This window comes from Terrapene carolina, unplaced genomic scaffold (genome assembly GCF_002925995.2).
Source record: "Terrapene carolina triunguis isolate 2854851 unplaced genomic scaffold, T_m_triunguis-2.0 Scaffold247, whole genome shotgun sequence".
Lineage (NCBI taxonomy): Eukaryota > Metazoa > Chordata > Testudines > Emydidae > Terrapene > Terrapene triunguis.
The window spans coordinates 1,974,703-1,999,539 of record NW_020664598.1 but is presented as its reverse complement, the minus strand read 5'-3'; the positions used below and the strand labels follow the sequence as shown (position 1 = coordinate 1,999,539).

The window sequence follows — 24,837 nt, the reverse complement described above, 5'->3', positions numbered from 1 at the left end:
GAGAGATTAAAGAGGCTAGGACTTTTCAGCTTGGAAAAGAGGAGACTAAGGGTACGTCTACACTTACCGGAGGGTCCGGCGGCAGGCAATTGATGTTCTGGGATCGATCCCGGAACTGCTCGCCGTCGACGCCGGTACTCCAGCTTGCCGAGAGGAGTACGCGGCATCGACGGGGGAGCCTGCCTGCTGCGTCTGGACCCGCGGTAAGTTCGGACTAAGGTACTTCAAATTCAGCTACGTTATTAACGTAGCTGAATTTGCGTACCTTAGTCCGAAGTGGGGGGGTAGTGTGGACCAGGCCTAAGGGGGGATATGATAGAGGTATATAAAATCATGAGTGGTGTGGAGAAAGTGAATAAGGAAAAGTGATTTACTTGTTCCCATAATATAAGAACTAGGGGCCACCAATGAAATTAATGGGCAGCAGGTTTAAAACAAATAAAAGGAAGTTCTTCTTCACATAGTGCACAGTCAACCTGTGGAACTCCTTGCCTGAGGAGGTAGTGAAGGCTAGGACTATAACAGGGTTTAAAAGAGAACTAGATAAATTCATGGACATTAAGTCCATTATTGGCTATTAGCCAGGATGGGTAAGGAATGGTGTCCCTAGTCTCTGTTTGTCAGAGGGTGGAGATGGATGGCAGGAGAGAGATCACTTGATCATTACCTGTTAGGTTCACTCCCTCTGGGGCACCTGGCATTGGCCACTGTTGGTAGACAGGATACTGGGCTGGATGGACCTTTGGTCTGCCCAGTATGGCCGTTCTTATGCTGTGGCATGGTTTGGAGCATACAAGGGCAATCTCTTTCCCAGATTCAGTTTGCCTCTCTAGTGAGGATTATTTACCTTGCTGTAGTTAATACCCCTTGAAACCTGAGTTGGGCCCCTTCCAACCTTCAGCTGAAGGAAAGGGGCTCTTCTCTGCACTGAGCTGGGACCCATACTGCCTGATTGGTTTTTAAAAGAGTTTAAAATAGTTTCATGCTACCTCTGTTTAACACAATGCGGCTGGCCATTGTGAATGGCGCCCATGGAATTTAAACTTTATACAGACAACTCTGTTCCCAGCCTAGTGTAGGCAGGGGCCCTCTGACTGCCCAAGTTTACATGCCCACTGTAAATGAATGAGACTAGGAAAGCAGCAGCTTCCTGTGGTGATTCATTCACAGCCTTCCAAAGGCTGGGTAAAGTCTTTCAGGAGGAAGAGGCAAGTTGGGACTTGATATTTCTAGTGTTTTAAAAAGGGAGAATAGAGTAGGGTGTGGACCACAGAGAAAAGCCCTTTGAGATCACCTTCCTATATTGTAAAGGGTGCCAACAATCTTCTTGCTTTGTAATTACCTGTAACCACTGACTGTTCAGACTTTTGTGAGTTTAACAGCATGTTAATGTAGCTTTTTCCATTGTTTTTTTATAAAGTCTGTGTTGGAAAAATGTATCCTGTTGGGCATTTAAAGTGAAAGGGGGTGGGGAGGATACTTGTAGCACCAACAAATGCAGAACAGAATGCCAAACCATCTCTGTTGTTATAAATATGAGCAGGTATGTTTGAACCCCATAGGTCAGATATAGATATGCATTCCTTGTGAACCCAGCCCAGGTAGGAGAGTTCTCAGGGGAATCTGTGGAACTGAAAAACAAAATCCCCCTTCTCCACACACCCTTAGTATTCTGTCTCCTCTGCCCACAATTTCTCGGGCCCCTTGTGCTGAGCAGGTGAACCTTGGTTTTCCAGGGTCTCTTCACATATAGGTAAATCACTGTGAGACACACGTGGTGGAGAGGTCTCACAGTGGAGATGAAAACTGGGCAGCTGGCTTTGTTGTTCTTCAAGCCTCTGATTAATATGCAGCATTCCCTGGAAATGACAAGAGAGCTCCCAACAAGAACTAACAAACTCTTTCCATGTACATGTGCAGGCATTGGGAGCCATGCCATGAAGTAATGAGGTTACTAAATTGTGTTCAGGCATGTGTTTCTCTCACGGTTTAGTCTGCCTTTGAGTATACTCTCTACCCATCTGGCCTGGCACCCATACCCTTTTGTTTTATATTAGTGCGTTTGCATGTCCCCATCTCACCCCTATCTCTAATACTGTATTTTACTTGCCTCTCTTTCTGCCTGATCCTTGCTTCCAGATCATTGCAGTGGTAATGGATCTGTTTACAGACCGGGACATCTTCCAGGATATTGTGGACGCAGCATACAAGCGCCGGATCCCAGTCTATATAATCCTAGATGAGGAGGGTGTGAAGTTCTTCCTGGAGATGTGCAAGTGTATGAATCTCAATAGCTTCCAGATCCAGGTAAGATACTGTGATACAATGGAGGCCCTGTCTACGCTACAGATGTTCCGCTGTAATGCCCAAGTGTAGACACTTCCTACGTCGACAAAAGGGGATTTTTTTGTTAATATAGTTCATTTTTTCAAGAAGCAGTAGCTAGGTTGACTGAAGAATTCTTCCTTCGACTTAGCCATGTTTACACTGGAGATTAGGCCAACCTAACTATGGTGTTAAGGGTGTAAAATTTTTCACGGCTCTGAATGATGTAGCCTGGTCGATTTAACTTTTCAGTATAGATCAGGCGAAAGCTTAAAGGGCCTTTGTGTCTCCAGAAGGGGGCTGAGCTGCTGCAGTTCTGGGGTGGATCAGAGATTGTTTGGATGGACAACTGAGTCCCTTCTAGCTGCAATGTGCTCTGATTGGCAGAGGGGAGCTGGGGACTGGAGCCATATTGGAAAGCAGGAGAGTAAGAAAATGGTTTTTTGGTGCTGAGTGGAGCAGGAGAAGACAGAGGAATGACCTTAGAGGGGGAGCTCTGAGTAGGAAGGGGCCTGAGGAGGGTTTGTGCCTGACTGACCTAAGCATCCCTGATTGGAGAGAACTTTGTCATGGAGAATCATGTGCCTCTGGAGCAGGGATTCCAGCTGATCTAGAACCGAAAGGTCTCAGTCATTCTCCGACTCTTATTTGGGCCTGTCAATTTTGTTTGTCTGACTGTCATCTAATTCTGTCTCGTTACTTTACTGAACTCACTTCTATTATCTCAGCCAGACTGGGACTAAAGCTCCCTGCTAATTTTGTGACCCCAATATGTGTGTGAGTGTTTTTCCTGGGTGAAGGCATTGCATGGGAGGTACCCCGGAGGCTCTCCTAATGGGAGTGCCTACAGAGCTTGCCTCCAGGGTTTGTGGGTAGAGATCACTAATTTTTGTGCACCACTGCTCAGGCCTATATGCACCAAGATGGTGTCAGTTACAGTATGTTCATGTACCGGTGTCACAGAACTGGAATAAGGGTCTGAGTCTAGTCTACCTGCTGAGGATTAGTGGCTAAGCAGTAGGAAAATTTTCACCTTAAAGAGAGAGAGAGACAGAAAGGTCCCCTCCATGTACATACCATAACCCGCTGTGAGGCCATGACCAGCCTGCAGGGCCGGCTCCAGGCACCAGCATTCCAAGCAGGTGCTTGGGGTGGAATCTGCAAGGGGCGGCAGTCCATGTGTTTTTGCCGCTCCATGCAGCGCGCCGAATTGCCGCCGTGGACGGTGGGGGCGGTCCGTGTGCCGTTAGGGCGGCACGCGCATTTCCGCAGTGGCGGCAATTCGGCGGCAGCTTCTATGTTCAGCTGCCCGCGGTGGCAATTCGGCGGCTTCTGTCTCCCGGCTGAAGACAGAAGCTGCCGCCGAATTGCCGCCGCCACGGAAACACGCGTGCCGCCCTAACAGCACACGGACAGCCCCCGCCGTCCGTGGCGGCAATTCGTCGCGCTGCTTGGGGCGGCAAAAACAGTAGAGCCGGCCCTGCCAGCCTGCTTTGATTCCTAGCAGGAAAGCATTGGTCATTGCTCAGGGTGAAAACCAGATCTCCTTTGGTTGAAGTAATTGCAAAGCGAATTCAAATACAAAGAATATGATTTTCTGAAGCCTGAGTGTGGTGGATAAAAACAAGGCTTCTGCAACCAGAGGTTTCTAAATGGATACAAAGTGGAGGGCTGCTTCTAGCTGAGGTCTAGACTTGTCCTCTGCTTTTTTTTTTTTTTCTTCAAAAAGTGTTTAACGGCTACACTCCCCTTTTATACTTAGCTTCCTGCTGCCATTGGGGGAGACTTCAATACTTGAGTTCAGCCTTATTCCCCCATGAGTGGGCTTCACTGCCAGCCTTGCAATGAAGTCAGACCTCTGTTGATCTCCTTCTCAGGGATAGTAGTTTTTACTTTCACCCAGCTAAATAGCAGGTACCCATATCCCCTTTTGCTGGGTTTCCCTCAGATCTTACAGGTTAAGCAGGATCAAGCTAGATCAGTACTTGAATGGGAGACCTTCAAGGAACACCGGCGTTCTGCAAGAAGTTGTGGTGCTAATAACTGAATAGATGGCACTTTCCCCTGTGTTCACATTGAACTAAGGTCCTGGCATGGTAAGATGGGGTGGTCTGCTGCTGGAAGTGCCATCTTCCAAGTGAGCTGTAACACCAAGAGGTTGATTAGTTGCAATCATTAAATGATCCCATAGCACTCTGATTTTTTTTAAAAACGCTTAAGAACTGTTCTGTCCATATTTTAATTTAGGTAATTGCACTCTGCTTCACCTGGATATCGTATTCTTTCTCTTAGGGTACATTTACATTTGAACTGGGAGGTGTGATTCCTAGCTTAGGGGTTAGCACCTAGAAATAGCAGTGTGTCCACAGCAGCTCAGGCTAGTCGCCTAAGTACATACCCAGGGAGTTGGGCGAGATTGTACTTGGGGCAGCTAACTTGAGAGGCCACCTAGGCTGCTGCCGACACACTGCTATTTGTAAGTGCTAGCTTGATCAGAGCTAGCATGGATACGTCTGCACAAGCTGGGAATCACACCTCCCAGCTCAAATGTAGACATACCCTTAAGCTATTTAATAGCATGGTAGTGCTCCATCCTAGAGGTGAGTGCATTTCAGTGGAGGGATCCTGTTCCCTCTGTATAGTTTATTTATTCATCTTTAAATACCCTGAGATCTTTCAGAGTAAGAGACGACATAGAAATATAAGTTTTTGGAGGTAGTTGATGTGGTATATTCACTAAATCGCATGCTGTTTGTGTTTTCTGCACATGAAGCCATATCGATATATCTTTGTCTCTGCACTGTTAAAGGGTATTTGTGTGATTATTTTGTTGTATCTTTCTACTCCCTCTGTGCCCATGTAAAGAGTCATTTTTAGATCACAGTAATTAAAAGAAAATCAAATTTGACTTCTTTTTACCAAAAGCAGGAATTGCAATGTGCAAATCCAGTGAAACCTCCACTTTCTAAATACTGTTGTAACACGTCTGGCTTTGTGCTCACACAGACTGCTCTCAGTAGACAGATTGCTTCCTGGTAAAGAAGTCACATAACCTCTTGTACCTTTTTTGGACTGATTTGAAAAAATGAGGTAATTCTGTTTGCAGATCATGGGCTATTGACTGGGATACAGCAAAATCCAGGTTGGTTAAATAGAAAAAGATCTTCAGTGGAAAACCAGATGGATAAAAATGTTATAATAAACACCAAACAGGACACCCTGCTTCTGATGTGCTCTCCCTGACCTGCATTCAGCATCCCACACACATGACTCACTATGAGGCCTTGAGCTAGTCACTTTGACTTTTTCAGGTTCCCCATCCGTGACATAGAGTAGTAATACTTATAGGGGTATTGTGATGGTTAATTAGCTAATGTCTGCACGGCACTTCAAACATACCAAGTAGTATATGATTGCAAGTATTATAATTTATTATTAGTCAGAATTTGTACTGACACTTCAGCATTTCTATTGAACAGATTAAATACAATAGATATGATGAACAGATTAAAAATTACATATTATATTCAGAAAACTAGGATTTTAAAAGAATTCTGGATTCCTTTGGTCACAGTAAGTTCACCTATGGCTGGAAATCCAGTCTGGTACAGACAGGGCCACGTGGTTCTTTAAACATATGACATAGGTCTAATCAGCAGAGCACTTGTTTGTGTACTCAAATCTCTGTTCTTGTATGTTATGTGCAGACAGACATCTGACACTGAAAGGCATATAGCCTTAAGTCAGCATTTTTCTAGTCTACTTAGGACTTAAGTATAACTGACCCTTATACCACCAAATCTCTAAAAGAGGATTCTGTGGTCTGTCATGCCCGCTGATCTCTTTGCAGTGGCCAGTTAGATTTCTGAGATGCCTGGGAATCCTTCCCAACCCACTGGTAAGGGGAGGAGTTCTCTTACTGTAGCAGGAGGAGACTAGGAGGAAACCTCCATTATGGGGGGCCAGGGGAATCTCTCCTGTTGGAATGTTCCAGAAAATTGGGATGTTCTCTCCTCTTGTTGTCTCTGATAATAAAATTGTCCAGACTTTTAATTTCCCTCCTTTTACCAAGCTCTACTTTATCACTATGACAACACAAATGAGACCAGTGCCTGAGGCCTCCATTTCAGGTCTCCATTTCAGCCCCTTTAATTTAACACCAGGTGGATCTCCCTGTAGGAGAATCTCCCTTCCCCCATCCTCCCAGCATAGGAATATGCCAGGGTTAGGAATTTATGTGGCCACAATGCACTGTGCTCTAGCTAGTCTCGGCTGGCAGAGTGGCTTATGGGTGACTGGGGGTGGACCCAGGATTCAGAGAGTGCAAAAATGCCACTGTTGATTCACTCCCCCACCTGGGTTGGGTCTCCTGAGGCTGCAGCTCAGCATTGGGGACTGAGGATCATTTTCTTCCCTTAGATTTTGGAAGCTTTGTCCCACCTGCATTTTAGACTTCTGAGTGCTGGGACGAATAGGTGAATGGGGCAGGCAGAGTTGCAAGCACATTTAACCTATTGGACAGGCCTACAGATTGATGGAGGAGAGTGACCTGTATAGAAAATAAGTGACCAGCTGGGACAGACAGCAGAAGTACATTCTGCCTTGGATTATCCCTTCTGCAATCTTTCTGAGTTCTGTTGGCCAATGTGAAATAAGCTCTAGCATGGGATGAGGTGAGATGAGATGACTGGGGTGGTGGTGCCTGGAGCTGGGGGATTATCTGATTCTCTATATGCACGATTTGTTGTGATTTGTTTTTTCACCTTCCTGTTAGAACATCCGTGTACGTTTTGTGACGGGAGTTGGGTTCTATATGCCATCAGGGAAGATCAAAGGCACCTTAGCCTCCCGGTTCCTGATGGTGGATGGTGAACAAGTGGCCACTGGGTCCTACAGGTGGGTCACTCACCCAGGACATACCCATGTTCTTTGTATAAAGTCTACCCCATGCTTTACCTAGGAGAGGTAGGGAGCAGCCTCCTTCTTTTTTTATTCCTTAACAGTTGTCCAGTCCATTTCCTAGATAGGCTGCTGTGTCCAGTTGAGCTCTTTGTAGAAGTCTGATGTGCGATAGAGAACACAGAACTGACTTTTGGAGGATAGAGTATCTCTGTGTCAACACAACGTTCCACTGAATGAGAGAATTCCTCCTCCTCACCAACCAAAGGTCAAATGGGATTCCCCAGCATCCACTTTGGCCAGTTTGCTATCTAGAAGAGGTTAGCTGGGCAGTATTGAGAGCCCTCCTGCCAATTCAGCAACAGCAGGTTAAGTGTGGTTACCAGTGTCCTTGTCCAGATGGGGGAACTGTACTTTAAGGTCACACAGCTTTCTCTACCAGATTTGTCCACCTGTACAATAAAGAACAGACTTAAAAATATATACCATGCCACTCAAGTATCAAGTCAGATACTCATCACATGGTTGCAGAGCCATGTGTTTCTGAATGCTGAGAGTTCAGAGGTGGTCATTTGGGGGTTGGAGAGGTGTCAGGTCTCCCTATCTCCATGCAAAAATCTAACAGTGGCTTCTCTCTGCCAGTTTCACTTGGAGCTCATCCCACATCGACAGAAACATCCTCCTGTTGTTGACGGGGCAGAATGTGGAGATGTTTGACATAGAGTTTCGTGAGCTCTATGCCATCTCTGAGGAGGTCAATCTCTACAAGGAGCTGAACATTGCTAGCCCTTTTCATTCAGGAGCTGGGATATCGGAGTTTCGCTCCTCCACCGTGTCTCGTAAGATGATCAACCCCAAGTATGGTCTAGTGACAGGGGCTGCCCCTGGTGAAATGTTCTGGGCTTCGCGCCAGAGGCAGGAGGCACAGGGGAAACTGGAAAAGAATGAGGAGGAAAGTGAGTCAAAGAAGCGGCTGAATCAGTTTCTGAATGACTTGATCACGGTGGAGCAGGTGCTACCAGAAATTCTGCCACCTCTCGAGAACTTGGGGAGAGTGAACCGGAGTCCCCAGAGATTGTTCTCCTTCTTCCATCGGGATCCGAAACATAAGTCCAAATCCAGGGAGTCCATTCGTGACACCAAGAAGGATGAGGAGGCTGGCAGTTCTGTTGCCAACGGGGAAGCCAACTCCAAGCAGGGTAAGAGGTTTGGCAGCGAGTTTTTCAGCAGGAAAGCTAAACGTCCCCCAGTCATGAACACTGAGGCCAATTCTTTTGCCAGTGAGGGAATCTCAGGAGAAGAGTTTGAGATTGTGAAGACGACAGGTGAGGACCTGATCAGCTTCAGCCCTGTCAGCATTCGGAGTAGTGCGGGCACCTCAGGTAAACCTCCTCCACCACGGTTCCCCTGGGCTCCCCCAGTCCAGGCACGTGAGGGCAGCTCCAACCATTTCTTTTCCTCTCTGCCTTAAAATGACAAGGAGAGCAACTGAGGCCAATGAAACAAAATCATCTTGCAGGCATTTTTAAAGGGAAATTTTGTGAGACTCACACTTCTCATGTGACTTCCTCTGATGGTCTCGAGGTGGGGAGGGTGAATCTCTCTCTCATTCCCCACCTCCCCATGTAAAAAGGTTCCAGGCACAGGTACTTTGCTTCCCAGCTGAAGCAGCATTAGTGGTTCACAGCCCTCCTAGATGCTAGCAGAGAACCCTGTTGTACTTCAGGGACCCTATTGGCAGCGCACAGTTGCACAGACAGGTTTTAGATGTCTCCTACCAGCTAACCTATTCAGCTTTACTTGACTGGATATAGAGTTACTATGACAAGGTCATGGTGGGAGGGAATACAGAGTGGGGGAATCCTACATAATCTACTCCTTCTCCATCCCCCCCAATCAAACATTGGGGAGATCATCATGGAATTAGAACATAGGGACTTATCGCAACATGGCCATGATCAGTGCTTGCGACATGTCCTTTAGTGGCTTTGTCCAGGTTAGGTTTCAGTGACTCAAGTGAATTCAGAACTGGCAAATCCCCTTCACACACTAGTTCCTGAAAGGTTTAGATGTTGACAGACTGGAACAAAGCTATAGACTTTCCAGGCTAATCTCCCTCTTTGACAGTGACCCATGCTGGATGCTGTGGAGAGAGTTGCAAAACCAGAACACCTCATATAGCAGGGGAATAAATTATGTTAGGGCAGTGGTCCCCAAACTTTTTCAGTCACCCCTGCCCCCTGTTACCCAGTCTGCCCACCCGCCCTCCCCCATGGTTGGGGCTGGGGCCGGGAGCGGAGCTGGAGCCGCGGGTCGGGGGCTGCGGTTGAGGGCAGAGTCATAGTTGAGCTGGGGGGCGCTCCCTCCCCACCTGCTGTGGGGGGTGCCCCAGACCCTGCTGCACCCCCTGAACATTCCTCTGTGCCCCCCCAAGGGTTGCAACCTACACTTTGGGGACCCCTGCTTTAGGGGAGTAATTTCTTCCTGACCCATCTTAATCAGGGATCATTCTATGCCCAAAAGAATGTGAAATGGGACATTTGGCGTGGGGGAAGAGGGGAGATTTGATAAGCCTGAAACTGCCATTTTTAAAAAATGGAAAGAGACTCAAGAAAATGAGGAGGGTAATGGGGAGAAAGATGAGATTAAAAAATAGCCATCAGTTGGATTCTTAGAAATATTTCTGCCTCGAGAGAGATTTAAATCCCAAAGCTACTTAAAACAGATTGAAACAAGATGCGAATAGTCTAGTCTGGACCACAATAGATTCATTTTGGAGGGCACCCTTAGAATTTGGGAAGTTGGGAGTGAGCCCTCCCCTCCCCTCCCCTCTCCCATCTCAAGTGACTGCATATTCTCTGCACAGCTAGTATATGTTAGGTACTCTGCTGGTCCCCTTCCACGGAGGAAGGAAATCTGTAGATTTATTGGAATCAGATGGATTGACCTAAGGGCTTGCAGTACCCTCTAGTGACAAAACTAGAGAACTGTTGAGTCTGTTTTCCCATCTGTCTCTCTAAAGAGGCAATTTAAGTGATAGAGACCCCATATTTCTAACCTTTGACTCTAGCTGTTGTAAAATAGTTCTCCCACCACCCTGTCACTCCCACATGTTATGTCAAAATGAGGCTGTTACCTTTCTAGGGCATGAGCTGTGTCTTCTTATCAGTACTGTAAGTCAGTGGTTCTCAACCACGGGCAAATGTACCCTGGGGGTACTCAGAGGTTTCCAGGGGGTACATCAACTTATCAAGATATTTGCCTAGTTTTACAATAGGGTACATAAAAAGCACTAGCAAAGTCAGTGCAAACTAAAATTTCATACAGACAATGACTTGTTTATACTGCTCTATAGACTATACACTGAAATGTAAGTACAAGATTTATATTCCAATTAATTTATTTTATAATTATATGGTAAAAATGAGAACATAAGCAATTTTTCAGTAATAGTGTGGCTGTGACACTTCTGTATTTTTATGTCTGATTTTGTAAGCAAGTAATTTTTAAGTGAATTGAAACTTAGGGGTACGCAAGATGAATCTGACTCCTGAAAGGGGTACAGTAGTCTGGAAAGGTTGAGAACCACTGCTGTAAGTCACCTACCACAATTTGGGGTAGTATATGAATAATGAGATGGTAAAAAGAAAACTCACCCGAAGTTTATACTTAGTATCAATTTATAAAGTAAATGCAGCAAAAATCTTAGAAATCTAAAGTCAACAGTGAACTTGGTGATCATGTGGGCGGCCTACATTTTGAGTTGGGGGGGGAGGAGGAGATGAGTAGGGCAGTCACCCTGGATACAAACTTCCAAGTAGCGTTGTGCTGCTGGGCTTTTTTTACCTCTGCTATGATTGGCTGGCCTTTTTTGGGCAGGCTGGGAGTGGGTGGCAAAATAGCTAGGGTCACTTCTGCATGTGGGTCTCTTATTTAGGCTTATACAAATACTAAAGAGGTGCTGGTTCAAAAGTGTAGGTGACCTGACACCACAACAATGGGTGCAAGTGGATCTAAGAGAGTCTGAATATAAGGGTGGAGGAGGGATATAACTTAAGCATTGCCTTAGAATTTGGATCACAGTCTCTGCCCCAAGATGCTTATAGTCAAAGAGCTTGATCTTGCAACCTTCTCTAATCAATGTAGCTACTCCCTGAGTAAGGTTCAGGCCCCAAGGTAACACTTGAGAAGTGGGGACTAGGGGGAAAGAGGAGAACAAGGTTTACATTAATAAGATCATGTGGTTTCTTTGTTAGTAACATGCTGCTTGAGGGTTTAATAAAACTTCTTAGGCATGGATGTGGAGTGGCATTCGTGCTTCAAGAAAATGTGAGGCACTTCTTACTACTCAGATAACTTTGGGACTGGCTTCATTTTAAAACTCCAAGCTTGGCTCAATGTAGGCCTAAGTGAGGAATGCTGCAGTGCTATGTTTGAGGCGGCAGGGGAAGGTTGGAATACAACAGAGGTGCTTTGAATGCAGTTATCCAAAGCTTCATACTTTGAATTAGATGCATATATTTTTTTTAAAGATTCATGCAAGCATGTATTAACCCTTTGGGCTTACCTGTGCACACATCCTCTAAAGCAAGGATCTCAAACTGGGGGTCGGGACCCCTCTGGGGGTCGCAAGGTTATTACATGGGGGGGTCGGGAGCTGTCAGCCTCCATCCTAAACCCCGCTTTGCCTCCAGCATTTATAATGGTGTTAAATATATAGAAAAGTGTTTTTAATTTATAAGGGGGGGGGTCGCATTCAGTGGCTAGCTATGTGAAAGGGGTCACCAGTACAAAAGTTTGAGAACCACTGCTCTAAAGTCACTATTAATTATATTTAACTGTAGAGACACATGACATCATATAAATACATAGAAAGACCAGATTCCCATTGCTTGTGTTGATCACTATCTGAGAGAAACTGTCCTGGCCTCTAACAGTCTATGTGGCTCAGGCTCAGTCAATAGTAAGAGAAGACAGCAAAGAAGGGACAGAAGTAAGCTTTGTGGCAGGGCTTGAAAAATCTTACTGGCTGTTTACATTCCAGAAGACTATACCAGAATTAGATACAGCCAGAGTTAAATACAAAGCGTGTGGGTTGTAGAGATCTCACCAGTGAAGACTGGGGGTAATGCCCTGATCAGAAGCCTGGCCACCACTTACTGGGATTTCTGCTAGGGTGATGTTCCAGTTTATACTGCTTGAGAACTCCATTTTTAATAAAAGTGTTACCCCTGGATCTTGAGCAGCCTCCCCCACCAGCATCTTCTATGTTGAACAAAATACATCTAGTGTAGCTATCCGCTGCCTAAGGGAGATGGGATAACTTTACAAGTATGTATTAAAGGGTACAGACATCAGGGAGGAGTGGGAAAGAAGGAAACTGTTGAGGGTGGTGGCCAAGGGATGATTAGGAGTAATGGGATGAAACTCAGAACATGACTATTTAGGCTAGATATCCCACTTAACTGTGGGATTATTACACCCCAGATTTGTGTCTCAAGAAAAGTTTTGGAAGGCCCATCACTCTGGACATTTGAAACTAGAGTGAGTAAAGCACTGCAGAACGTATTGTAGGGACTAAGGCTGCACTGCTCAGGTGGACAAGCTGACCCAGTAGCCTTTTTTCATCTCTAACTCTTTGGAAGTGTCCCAAGCAAGCAGTGACCAGGTCTGGCCTTTCTTGCCTTCTGTGAGCTGAGAAGTCCATATTTCAGGCTGTCATGCTTACAGACCAGGAAACAGAGCTCATTTCTCTAGTCATTATAAAGCTTTATCACCTTTTGTTTCTGGAGTCTGCCTTTTTTTTTTGGGTGTCTCCTGATTTCACAGTTAGAAAGTGAGATGGTTCCCCCTTCTCCTCCCCCTCCCCCCAAGAGGGGTGAATGTGGGTCTAAAACAAGCAATATAATGAGGGAGAGTTGAAAGTTGTGTGCTGAAAGTTTTTTATAAAAATCTTTTTTTTTTTTTTTTAACCTTTTTATTACAGGTAAAATGAACCCAAACTCTCCCACAGGGGATAAAACCAAACAGTCAGCCTGTGTGATGTCTTGATCTGGAAGGAATGTCAGGAGAATTGAAGACCCCAAAAGAGCATTTGATGGAACGTATGACTTCTTACCCATTTAAAACCTGCAGACTTCTTCTCACACAAATGGTCTTTCAAACCATTGTAATGTCCGGGATGCAGCTTGCACCTCCAGTGAAAGCACACGTGTTGCACAAAGCATAAAAATGTGGGTGCTTCCTATATAAGGATTAGTGGTGAAAGTGTTAATGTCAATATTTAACTGTGATAATTGAAACTCGGAGCTAAACCCGCATTGAGATGAATGCAGGGGAGCTTTCCACTTCTTAATGCAGCTATTTCAATCTATCTAGCTACAGACTCAAAAGGACAGCATTGCATCATTTGGGAGAAAATTGTGAAATCTGCAGATCATGTGGATTTTCCTTTTCTATGGATTTCTATAGATTTCAGTTATCAGCAGGGACAGCTAGAAGATTCAGTGGATGAAGAACGTGGATTTGGCTGGAAGAGACCAGGGGGTTAGTATGCTAGCTCTTCACTTGATGTCAACTGAGCTGAATGATTTGGTAATAATTTCCCCTCAGGAGAAGACAAGCTTTGGAATATAAGGGAATGCTTCAGACCAAGATTGAGGTGCGTGTGGGGTCCCAGACCTGGGATAGCAAGGAGTGCTGCAAGATTATACAGGGCCACAGGAGATGAATCATAAAATCAGTTTAATCATTAATTCCGTGCCATCTTGATCTTAATGGAAAGTGAGTAAGTAAAGGGATACGTCTTGAAGGCTGAAAAGACAAGGAGGGATGGGTGAAAGTTTTAAACGTCTGGCTTACTTTCCATTTTTAGTTAACCTCCCCCTTCCAAATAGAGGTTCCCATCCCATAAATATATGGAGACACCAGTTATTGTGCACACCCCCATTGGATTCATTCAATATTTGGACTAGCATTTTGTCCTGACATGTTTTGAGTGAATTTTTGCAGGCAGATCACCACAATATGCTGCCTTGAACAAACCCTCAGTGATTTGTAAGAAAAATACATCATAATGGCAAATAACCACCTAAATACAAATAATATATTTGTACTAACACGTTATTGAACACAGCAAAGGAAATATGATTTCTTTAATGAAAATGAACAAAGTTCAGCACACATTCCGGTTGTACTTGGAATTTGTAGCAAAGAACACCCACCCAGAAATAAACTATCCCAAATATTCTGCTGGGTCTTTGATCACTGTGATTGTATGATTAGGGAGTTTCCTGCAATTGATAAAATCTGGTCAATTGAACATAAGAACGGCCATATTGGGTCAGACCAATTGTCCATCTAGCCCAGTATCCTGTCTTCCGAGAGTGGCCAATGCCAGGTGCTCCAGAGGGAATGAACAGAGCAGGTAATAATCAAGTGATCCATTCCCTGTCGCTCATTCCCAGCTTTTGGTAAACAGAGGCTAGGGACACCATCCCAGCCCACCCTGGCTAATAGCCATTGATGGACCTATCCTCCATGAATTTATCTATTTCTTTTTTAACCCTATTGTGGTCTTGGCCTTCACAACATCCTCTGGCAAGGAGTTCCACAGGTTGACTGTGCGTTGTGTGAAGAAATTCTTCCTTTTGTTTGTTTTAAACCTGCTGCCTATTAACTTCATTTGGTGACCCCTAGTTCTTGTGTTATGAGAAGGAGTAAATAACACTTCCTTATTTACTTTCTCCATACCAGTCATGATTTTATAGACCTCAATCATACCCCGCCCCCCCCAATCGTCTCTTTTCCAAGCTGAAAAGTCCCGGTCTTATTAATCTCTCTTCATACGGAAGCCATTCCATACCCCTAATTGCATCCTGTCCACAGCCAATGCCCTGCCTGGAAGTTGCTCATTGTAGCAGATTTCTTCCTATCACCAGGTCTGGTTCTCAAATACCATGATGGTGGATTTGGTATAAGAACATGAATGGAATTCTCTGTCTCTCCCTACTTTTATTTATAGGGACAGAAAACAGTCATGAGCTGCTACACTAGGCATGTGCAGTATATTTAATATCAATGACAAGTGAACTGCTTCTACTGCTGAACATGCTCACAAGAACCTCACTTGACCTTAGGCTGGCCATGGTATCTTTCCTTCATTCTACTAGGTATGCTCACCCCAATGTGAGTTGACAAAGTGATTGCCAGTCAGTATAGCCAGCCGGGGAACAGACGGTACCCCTACAACAGCTTCAACCAACTCTAACCTAACAGCAGCTCTTTATAAAGGTTCCCCTCCCCAGTAACACAGCACAGGTAGCAGTTTACACCATCACTTAAACACATGAATAACTTCATACATGAGTAGTGCCACTGAATTAAGCAGGGCTACTCACATATGTGAGTATTTCCAGTATTTAACATGGCTTGCTCCTTATAAACTGAGGTGGCTTAGTTTGTCTTGGTTCTATTATCTTCCTCTTTGTTTGGAGATTTTTCTCTTTTTACTTGTATTTGTTTAACTTCAATCACTGATAAAGTAATTAAGTTAACCATGGCCAGGATTGCTTTTCATACACTTTCTAATTGGTCAGACGGTTGTCTGATTTCAAACCTCTGGTGCTTCCCTATTCTCTGTGACCAAGTATTGTTTTTTAAAATGTGGTTTAATAAATACACTAGCTAATTCACCTAACAACAAGATGATTTAAATAGTCTTGTATCGGGTTTTGATCAATATATTTTAAAGGTCTTCATTACTATCCACATATCTTTTTCTTATTTTTCTAATTAAGAGAGACTTAAAAGGAAATCAATACCTCAGCCATTCTTTTGCTGTTAATGTCATTCCTGCCTCGCTTATTAATGGACTGAATTTCTCTTTGGTATTACTTTTTCCCCGATATAAAAACCCTTATTTCCGTTAATCTCACTGGCTAACATAAACTTGATCATCTTGTTTTACTGTACTTATTTTTCCCTGCAGATCTTGTCTGACTGTCCATTTTTGTTTTGTTGTCACACCCAGCTGCCACATACAATTTTTTGGTCTGTTTTTCTTCCAATTTTTAGTAGCCTCAGGAATTAGTTTTATGCCTTATCTCTGGAGTCTGATAGGACTCTTCAGCCTTATTATACAAAACTAGATTTTAATAATATTTATTAGATTTCTTAATTTACACTAAACTTGCTGTCTTGCACTCTAATGCTGCATCTTCTGAACCCATTCCTTAACAATGTCAGTGGCAGATCCAGGCAATCTTCTCTCAAATGCAGAGCTGAATGTTTCAGCTTGCCAGGTTCCTTACTTCTACACTGCAGATAAGTCTGGTTGTTCCCATAGCAATAGGTCTGTGTATGGGTGAGATAATCATGATTTATTCTGACCAGCTGTATTCACTGTGGTTCTCAAAGTGCTTGGGGAATTCAGGGCCTGCAACTTGTGAAATGGACCCTTGCCCCTCTGATGGATAAAATGTAGTTGGGAGGTGGGGCGGGGACATGTGCAAAAATAGTCAGCACCTTGTTAAGGGAGGGCAAGATGGCAGCAGTTCTCAATGAACCTAGGTTGGGCTCTTGCTGGACAAGCCATCTTTTGATGCTGATATTGCCAATTAGAACCATGTGTCTAACCTTCCTTTTTGGGAAGATTACTTGAGAAGATTGTGAGGAAGCAACTCTAGCACTTTTTGGCCCCGGTCAATCCAGTGAGAGTGCCTCAACTTTGGAACTTGCTTCCCCTTTGGTCCAGCAGAGCCAGAGTTCACTGATCTTCCTGGCACATCATGAAGCCTATCTTTATGCACAGACTTTTGCTATGGGATAACAAAGTTGGGGCTCTCTCTCTTTTCTGGGAGAGACTGAGTCCTTTGGTTGACATTGTGCCAATTTATTGTACTTATTTGTGTCTTTAATGTGTACATGTGCCAAGGAATCATGAAAGATGCATTTTATGAGTCAAATAAACAAATTCCTAACATGTTACATTCAGGTAGTTTGTGTTCTTTGGTGTTGCTTTATTTATTCTCACAATTTCAATAACTTCCTTTCTATGCATAAGTTGATCAAAGCTGGGTTGTTTTTTAGTTTGTTTGTTTTTGTCCCCCACCTCCTTCCCCCCGGTCACGGCTACTTTCTTGGATCACATTTTATACAAACCCCACAACATCCTCCAACCTCTGCACTGCAGGAGAAAGAGCAGCTGTGTGAGTATCTGATGAAACTATACTGTAGTGTATTCTTGTACATAAGTTGTACAGGTAGCCATTATAACTACGTATATGAATTGTGCATTAGTGCCTCCAAGGTATGCAGGTATCTGGAATAGCCACGCAGCTTCCCATGTGGTGTTCTGCCTAAGGCAAGTGAGAATCCACTGTGAGCATGTACCCTGTCGTATGTTACTGTCAGCACAGACCTGGTGTTGAAATCAGAAATTTGTTTCCAGGAAGTTTTTTAGACTCTAACCTTATTCCCAGAGGATCCTCTCTTCCTCCCCTCACTGCCCCTTTGTTAGAGATTAGACTTGCCTTCTGTGCAATATAGGAAGATCTTTGACAGATGTTTGGCTGTATTTGTTAATGGAAGTCTGAGCAGTTAAAATTCCCCATGAGTACAGTCCCCTGTGGTTTCGAGTACCTTGAGAGTTGCTCCATAATTTTTTCATTCTCGCTCTCTTCCAGTTGGGTAGGCTGTAGCAGATGCCCACTTCAGGTGTTTTCATTTTTCACGCTGCTCTCTTCATGGCTGAATTGTATCTTGCTGCTGTTGTAAATACTCTTGACAAAGTGCTATCCTTTCTTCCCTCTTCATCTCTCCTATGTAATTTGTACCCATCAATAATGACATTTAATGTGAAAGTCAATCACCCCCATTGCCTTTCAGCTATCCACACTAGATCATAATTGCTGACGTTTAAGTAACTCTTCAACTCTTCTTCCTCACAAAATACTCTCTTTTTTGTGTACATGAAATACGCTTTTTATTCCTGATTACATTTTGTGATGATTCTATCGCCTCTCTGACTTCTGTATGTTGAAGGACATGAAAAACTACTTCAGATAAGCAAAAGCTCCTCCCTTTCCTATCTGTGTTTTCAAGCCTGCTTAGCAATCATTGCCAGTTCACAGCTTGGGAGGTGTGCACCCCTTATGCCTAAATGGCAGTAGCTTCATCCAGTTTCCTTGTCATGGAAAGCATATCAATGCTCCATGAACCCCAAACCATCTATATCTACGCAGCCCTCAGTTGGTTTCCATTGTCAGTTTTCTTCACTTGCACTCTCCTCAGCGAGAATCTCGAAGAAAACCAATATTGACCTAGGCTTTCCTTTTCTTCCTCGATCCCGAATACCATTCTTGGATTTTTTTTTTTTCCAAATTTCCTTAAACTTTTGGTAGGAGTTCTCATGTAATCAGTGAGCATTCCAGGAGTTAATGACCTGTTCGTGTCACAAGATCCTATTTGTCCTCAGTCTGCAGAGGAATGCAGGACTATTCCATAGTGAGAGGTTTGGGAAAGGCTGGATCAGAGGTGGTAGGAGGCATGGGATGGAGAAACCTACAGCTGTAGCCACAGGGCCTTTGTGCCTGCAGCCAGGCTGGGAAACATTTTACCTAACTCTTAGCACAGCTCTAACTTCTGATCTTTGTCTTAAGTTACAGATGTTTCTCTCTTTCTTCTGTTTCCTTTCCCCTCTGCACCCTACACATCTTTAGTAGTGGCTCCTCATGGCCCTTTCCCTTTCACAGGGAAAAAAGGCACTTTCTGCCAGAGGGCTGTATACCATTACTGAGTGCAGATTTAGAGGAAGGATGGTAATTGCCTATTATGGGCTGAATGGATATTGCTCTAGTTCCTTGCCCCATCAAATTTGAGTACCCATTACCAAAGGGATAGAATCTCCTTCAATCAGTTTAATAGCCATGACAGAGGGAGGACTAACATCATGGTTCTGTTGCTCCCTGTTCTGCCAGGGGCCTAATACCTACGGTTATAAAATGGTCAGGCCAGCACTCCCGCTAGCAGAGTAGAATGAGAGACTCAGCCTGGAATAATTCAACTTACACTAGATCATAAGAGTGAATGTTCTTTTGGAACAATCCATATCAGAAAGTCCTTTTACACTGTGAGCCAGAATACAGATTGACTACGGTTAGGTAAAGTGTCCTAGTTCACTCCTTCCCCCAAATAATACAAATAAATAATGCCTATTTCTCATATCGCACATCTCAGTAATAGGTCTCACAGTGCTTCACAATCTCTTAATGTAGTTATGCTCCAACAGCCCTATGATGTAGGGAAGCATTATTACCCTCATTTGACAGATGGTGAACTGGAGCAGAGAGGTTCAGAAGTGACTTGCTTAAAGTCTCACAGGAAGTCCACAGCAGGCAGGAAATTGAAGCTCAGTCTCCCATGTCCTTAGGCCAGTGCCCTAACCCTTGAATGATCCTTCCTCCAAGAGGTGGGAAAGTGCCAACATACAGGGCAGGAGGCAACTTGCGACATGTCAGAGCCAGCCCCAACACTAAACAAAATTAATTCAGGATGTGTGTGTGTGTGTGTGTGCCAAAAAGGGGGGTGGGATAAGTGCATCAACCACGTGGGTCAGCAGAGTTGGTGGCAATCTGAGTCACACACTTTGTTCATTTAGTAAACTTCAGAAAACAAACCCTATGCTTGGGTGTTATTTGTGGCTAGATTAAGCTGGTGGTATCTCAGATTCCTACAGGATAAGTTAAAAGGTCTAGGATAAATGTCTGAGCTAACTTCAGGAGGGCAGAACCAAGAATCCCCTTTCTGTATTAGGTCTGCAACTTTTTAAACAGTCAGAACCCAACCTAAGTGAACAGAAGGGCTATTTTCATTATTATACCTTCCTCTTTTTACATCACTGGGAAAGAAAGGACTGAGGAGCTCCTGTCAGAACCAGATGGAGGACACTTCCAGAGGGAAAGAATGAAAAGGAAAAGCCATCCCCTTAGAAGACAAGACTTTTGGTGAAATGGCTTGAAGTGCATATGTTAGATATCCTTATGAAAGGGTATTTACTACTTCAAGTATTTGAGAAGAAAGACTACTTAAATTTTCAAAGAACTATTCATTTTACTGTTGCAATATTTATGATCTCCTTTATAGAATTCAGACGCAAACATCGCTTTAGTTATCCCTAATCTTCCACCAGAAATTCTCTCTCTGGCAGTTCCCCCATGCTGACCACTTGCTGTTAGAGAAGCAGAAAATAACAAGTCTAAACAGAGTGTGAACATTTTTAGCCAGCTTGCTAAGTGCAGAACATTGCTGTAGACAGCGGTTCTCAAACTGTGGGTCAGGACTCCAGAGTGGGTGTGACACCATTTTAATGGGGTTGCCAGGGCTGGCATTAGACTTGCTGGGGCAGAAGCCAAAGCCTGAGCCCCACTGCTGGGTGCTGGGGCTCAGGTTACAGGCCCCCCACCTGGGGTTGAAGCCCTTGGGCTTTGATCCCCGCACAAGGCTTGGTGGGCTTGGGCTTTGGTCCTCCCTCCTGGAGTCGTATAGTAATTTTTGTTGTCAGAAGGGGGTCATGGTTCAATTAAGTTTGAGGACCCCTGCTGTAGAACAGGGGTTCTCAAACTGGGGGTTGGGACCCCTCAGGGGGTCGTGAGTTTATTACATGGGGGGTCGTGAGCTGTCAGCCTCCACCCCAAACCCCGCTTTGCATCCAGCATTTATAATGGTGTTAAATATATAAAAAAGTGTTTTTAATTTATAAGGGGGGGTCACACTCATATGCTTGCTATTTGAAAGGGGTCACCAGTACAAAAGTTTGAGAACCACTGCAGTGTAGAAGGATCAGTTGCTCTGGTTTAGCATGGCCATTAGTCACAGTGTGCAGCTATTGAAAGAAAGGGAAATGGCTCCTTTTAGTGTACTGAGGGATAACTTGTTCCATTGATAGAAATTAGAGATGGAAGAGACCACTGGGTCATCTTGTCTACTGCCCCAACCTGCTACAAGATTATTCCCTGCACTACATTTTCTAGTGCTTTGTAAATGATTCCACCACTTATCTTTGAGAATCTATTCCCACAGGCTAATGCACCTTGTGGTCAGGAAGTTATAAAATAACACTTCAGTAGAAATACAATAGGCAGAGGCGCTGATGGGCACTTGAGTGAAATAATGACCTTTACTCTGGTATTTTAAAGCATTTATTGTTGCCCTTTCAAGGTGGAGATACAGTAACAAATAGAGTAAATAAAGTGAATATCTGATGAGCATTTTAATAAATCAAAAGTTTTCTGGGAGAAAAATTCAGTTCAGATGCTGCAGGTTTCTCACTAACTTCTTCTGCTACATGCCTAAATCATGCTCATTTACACTGGTGTTACTAAGAGTAGGATATGACCCACAGTCTCCTATTTGCACCCAAAGAGACAAACACACAAAGACAGAGACACACGTAAGAGCTGGTTGCCCTTGGTGTATGCCCTGCAGCCAGTAGGAAGGTTCTGGCAGGCTGGATCTTGCTTTGGAATCTCTTATGTTAGGGGTGTTTGGTGTAAAAATAAATATTGGAGGGGAACTTAACCCTGCACTGCAGCCTCTCTGTGATGGCTAAATCTCTGCAAAAGGGCTGTTCCTGGAAATATCTCTGCTGCAGGAGATACTCTGCAGGAGTCACAAAGCTAGCTCTATGCTCCCCTTACATCAGGCCCCATGTGCTGGTGTTCTAGTGTAGGCCTATAGCAGCCTGATGATTCTGTGCTCTACCAATGGCCCATAGAGGCCACTGAACAGGGCCACAAGTTAAGGTAGTTCCCAGGGCTCCCTTAGTCTGATCTGGGGGCCAAACAGTAGGCAATCTATCAGCAGCACAAGTCAGTGTGTGGGCCACTTGCTGAACAGAACGGAGCTGCTGAGGGCTGTTGGGAGTGGGCATGCTCTTTTCTGCAACACGCAATGAGAGCTACAGGTCTTTCAATCCATTCATACTGCAGCAGCCCTCAGAAGGAAAGGATCATCTCCTCTGCTGCTCCACGGGGTGGGGGGGGGGGGGAGATCTGGGGACATTCCCTAGGACTCTGGAGCAGTTTAGTGTAGGGTTATGGGAAAAGCACCTTTCCCCCTCCCCCAAAGTAAGGGAGAGACAACTGTGTGTAGTTATCAGGGCTGCTCTGAGCTGGAATACACCAACCCACTAAGGTACCAGTAGTGGACTACGACTTGGAGGCAAGGACTGTAGCTGCCTCAGCATAGGTTTGCCAAGTGTCTGGTTTTTGACTGGAACGCCTGGTCAAAAAGGGACCCTGGCAGCTCCAGTCAGCACCACCAACCGGGCTGTGAAAAGTCCGGTCAGTGGTGCTGTGGGTCTAAGGTTCTGGTTCTGTACTGTTCCCAGGAAGCGGCCAGCAGGTCCGGCTCCTAGGCGGGGGTGGGGGGCCACGGGGCTCCACACGCTGTTCCCACCCCAAGCACTGGCTCTGCACTCCCATTGGCCGGGAACCACAATCAATGGGAGCTGGGGGGGTGCCTGCAGGCCAGAGCAGAATGCGGAGCCTCCTGCTTCCCCACCCACCTCTCAGCCAGACCTGCTGGCTGCTTCCTGGGAACAATACAGGACAGGCAGGGAGCCTGCCTTAGCCCCGCTGTCCGGGAGCCGCCCGAGGTAAGTCCAGCCCCAACCTCCTGCCCCAGCCCTGAGCCCCCTCCCACACCCTGAACCCCTCATCCCTGACCCCACCCCAGAGCCCATACCCCCTCCTGCACCCAACCCGCAGCCCCCTCCCGCACTCCGAATCCCTAGTCTCCACCCAACAACCTGGAGCCCCCTCCTGCACCCCAAACCCCTCATCCCCAGACCCACCCCAGAGCCTGCACCCACAGCCGGAGCCCACACCCCAACTCCCTGCCCCAGCCCAGAGCCCCCTCCCACACCCTGAACCCCTCATTTCTGGCCCCACCATGGAGCCTGCACCCCCAGCTAGAGCCCTCACCTCTGCCCCACACCCCAACCCCTTGCCCTAGTCCAGTGAAAGTGGGTGAACGTGCGGGAGAGCAAGCCACCAAGGGAGGGGGAATGTAGTGAGTGAGGGGCAGGGCCTTGGGGCAGGGAAGGAGTGGGGCTAGGGTGTTCAGTTTTGTGCAATTAGAAAGTTGGCAACCCTACCTCAGCAGCTAGCCCCAGAAACCACTCTGACACATGGCTGAGTGAAAGGGTATTTTACTTGGGTAGGCAGGAAAGGGCAAGGTTGCAGTCTAGATACCCTAGGTACAGAAAGCTTAAACAGTTACAGTTCACAGTGAGCAATAGTGGCTCTTGTTTAGGCTTGGGGGAGGGGAGGCAGTCCAATTGACAGGGCTCTTCAGGCCCAATGGCTGGGGTGCCCTCTCCAGTCCAGTCTCTGTTCTAGCAAATGGGAACTTGCAGACCAGGCTCATTTAGTGGTGTCTCTCTCATGGGGGCACCTCTGCACTGGCTATCTACTCTGCTGCTCCCCCATAAGCCCCATACAGACCTCCACCCAGCTGTAGTGTCTGGCGCACTCAGCCTGTTCTACATGTGGCTCTGTATACAGTTCCTGGGGACTCCTCTCTGCATTCAGCTTCTCTCCAGTTCCGGGTCATCATGTGGCTGCTGCTTCTCCAAGTTGGCTAGTCACTTCCTGGTTCAGGAGCCTTTCTCCTATCTGGGCAGGGGAAAGGGATGTACAGTGGGAAGAGGGCTGGCAGCAGTTGTAGTCCCCAGTGTATGTTGCAAGGTTCATCACATGTGATGTGGGGAGGGGGTATTTGTGCAAGTCTCCCATCACACACTGGAAGCTGGGGCACTCCTGGAATAGGGATTGAAAGCTCTCCCCTTCCTCCCCGGGTCCAAAGAATGGGCCGACTGGGACCCTCTGTGTGGAGTACTGCATGGGTGAAGTCCAATCGGCCAGTTACTGAGCCAGCACCTCAGCACTGACCTTCCTGCTCCTGTTGCTGCCGGACTGAGATCTGTCAACAGCCTCACTGTGCTTCCCAGTGGGAGGAAGTGGAGAGAAGATGGGGCCTGTAAATGGCACCACACTGTTGACCCAGGACCTCTGACTGTGGGCTTCCCCTGCTCTCAGTGAGACCTAGTAGGTGGGGCTCCTATCATGTTTTCTCCTCTCCTTCCTAGCTTTAGGTCAAATGGCAGCCAAGAAGGGAGCTGCTGTCAGCTCCCAGTTAGGCAGGAGGTGCAGGGAGCTCAGCACCTGAGACTGGGGGATTGGTTTAGCTGCCAACAGTCCCAGGATGCTGGCCAAGATAGCACAATGAGTGAGTCACAAGTTTGTGCAGGGTGTGATTCAGGTAAGAAAGAAAAAACAAAGTAAACTCCAAGAACTTTGCTTTTACTATTTCCAGTATCAGCTTCAAATGGAGGGGTATGTCATAGCACCAGCCTTCATCAGCTACCTCAGGGCTGGCCAACCATCCAGCATCTCGGCTGATGCTGCACACGTGGCAGCTTCCTCTTGCTTGCCCACATTCCCAGCAATTACTTACACATCTGGTGTAGGTGTGGGCTAGTAGCAGGGTTCCCTCTCCTAATGCCTGTAACTCAAATCTCTTCCTCCTCTGTCTCTGGCATGCCTTCTCCAG

At 45.7% G+C, this 24,837-nt stretch overlaps 1 protein-coding gene across 1 annotated transcript in view; it reads left to right on the top strand.

The window, feature by feature from the left end:
- The window catches only part of FAM83F (family with sequence similarity 83 member F), a 33,101-nt gene that overhangs the window by 6,885 nt on the left and 1,379 nt on the right, over positions 1-24,837 (top strand). The window contains exons 2-4 of the mRNA XM_029912797.1: positions 2,140-2,307; positions 7,100-7,221; positions 7,867-8,606. Of these exons, the coding sequence (XP_029768657.1) occupies positions 2,140-2,307; positions 7,100-7,221; positions 7,867-8,606 (1,030 nt within the window). The remainder of the gene's footprint in view (positions 1-2,139; positions 2,308-7,099; positions 7,222-7,866; positions 8,607-24,837) is intronic.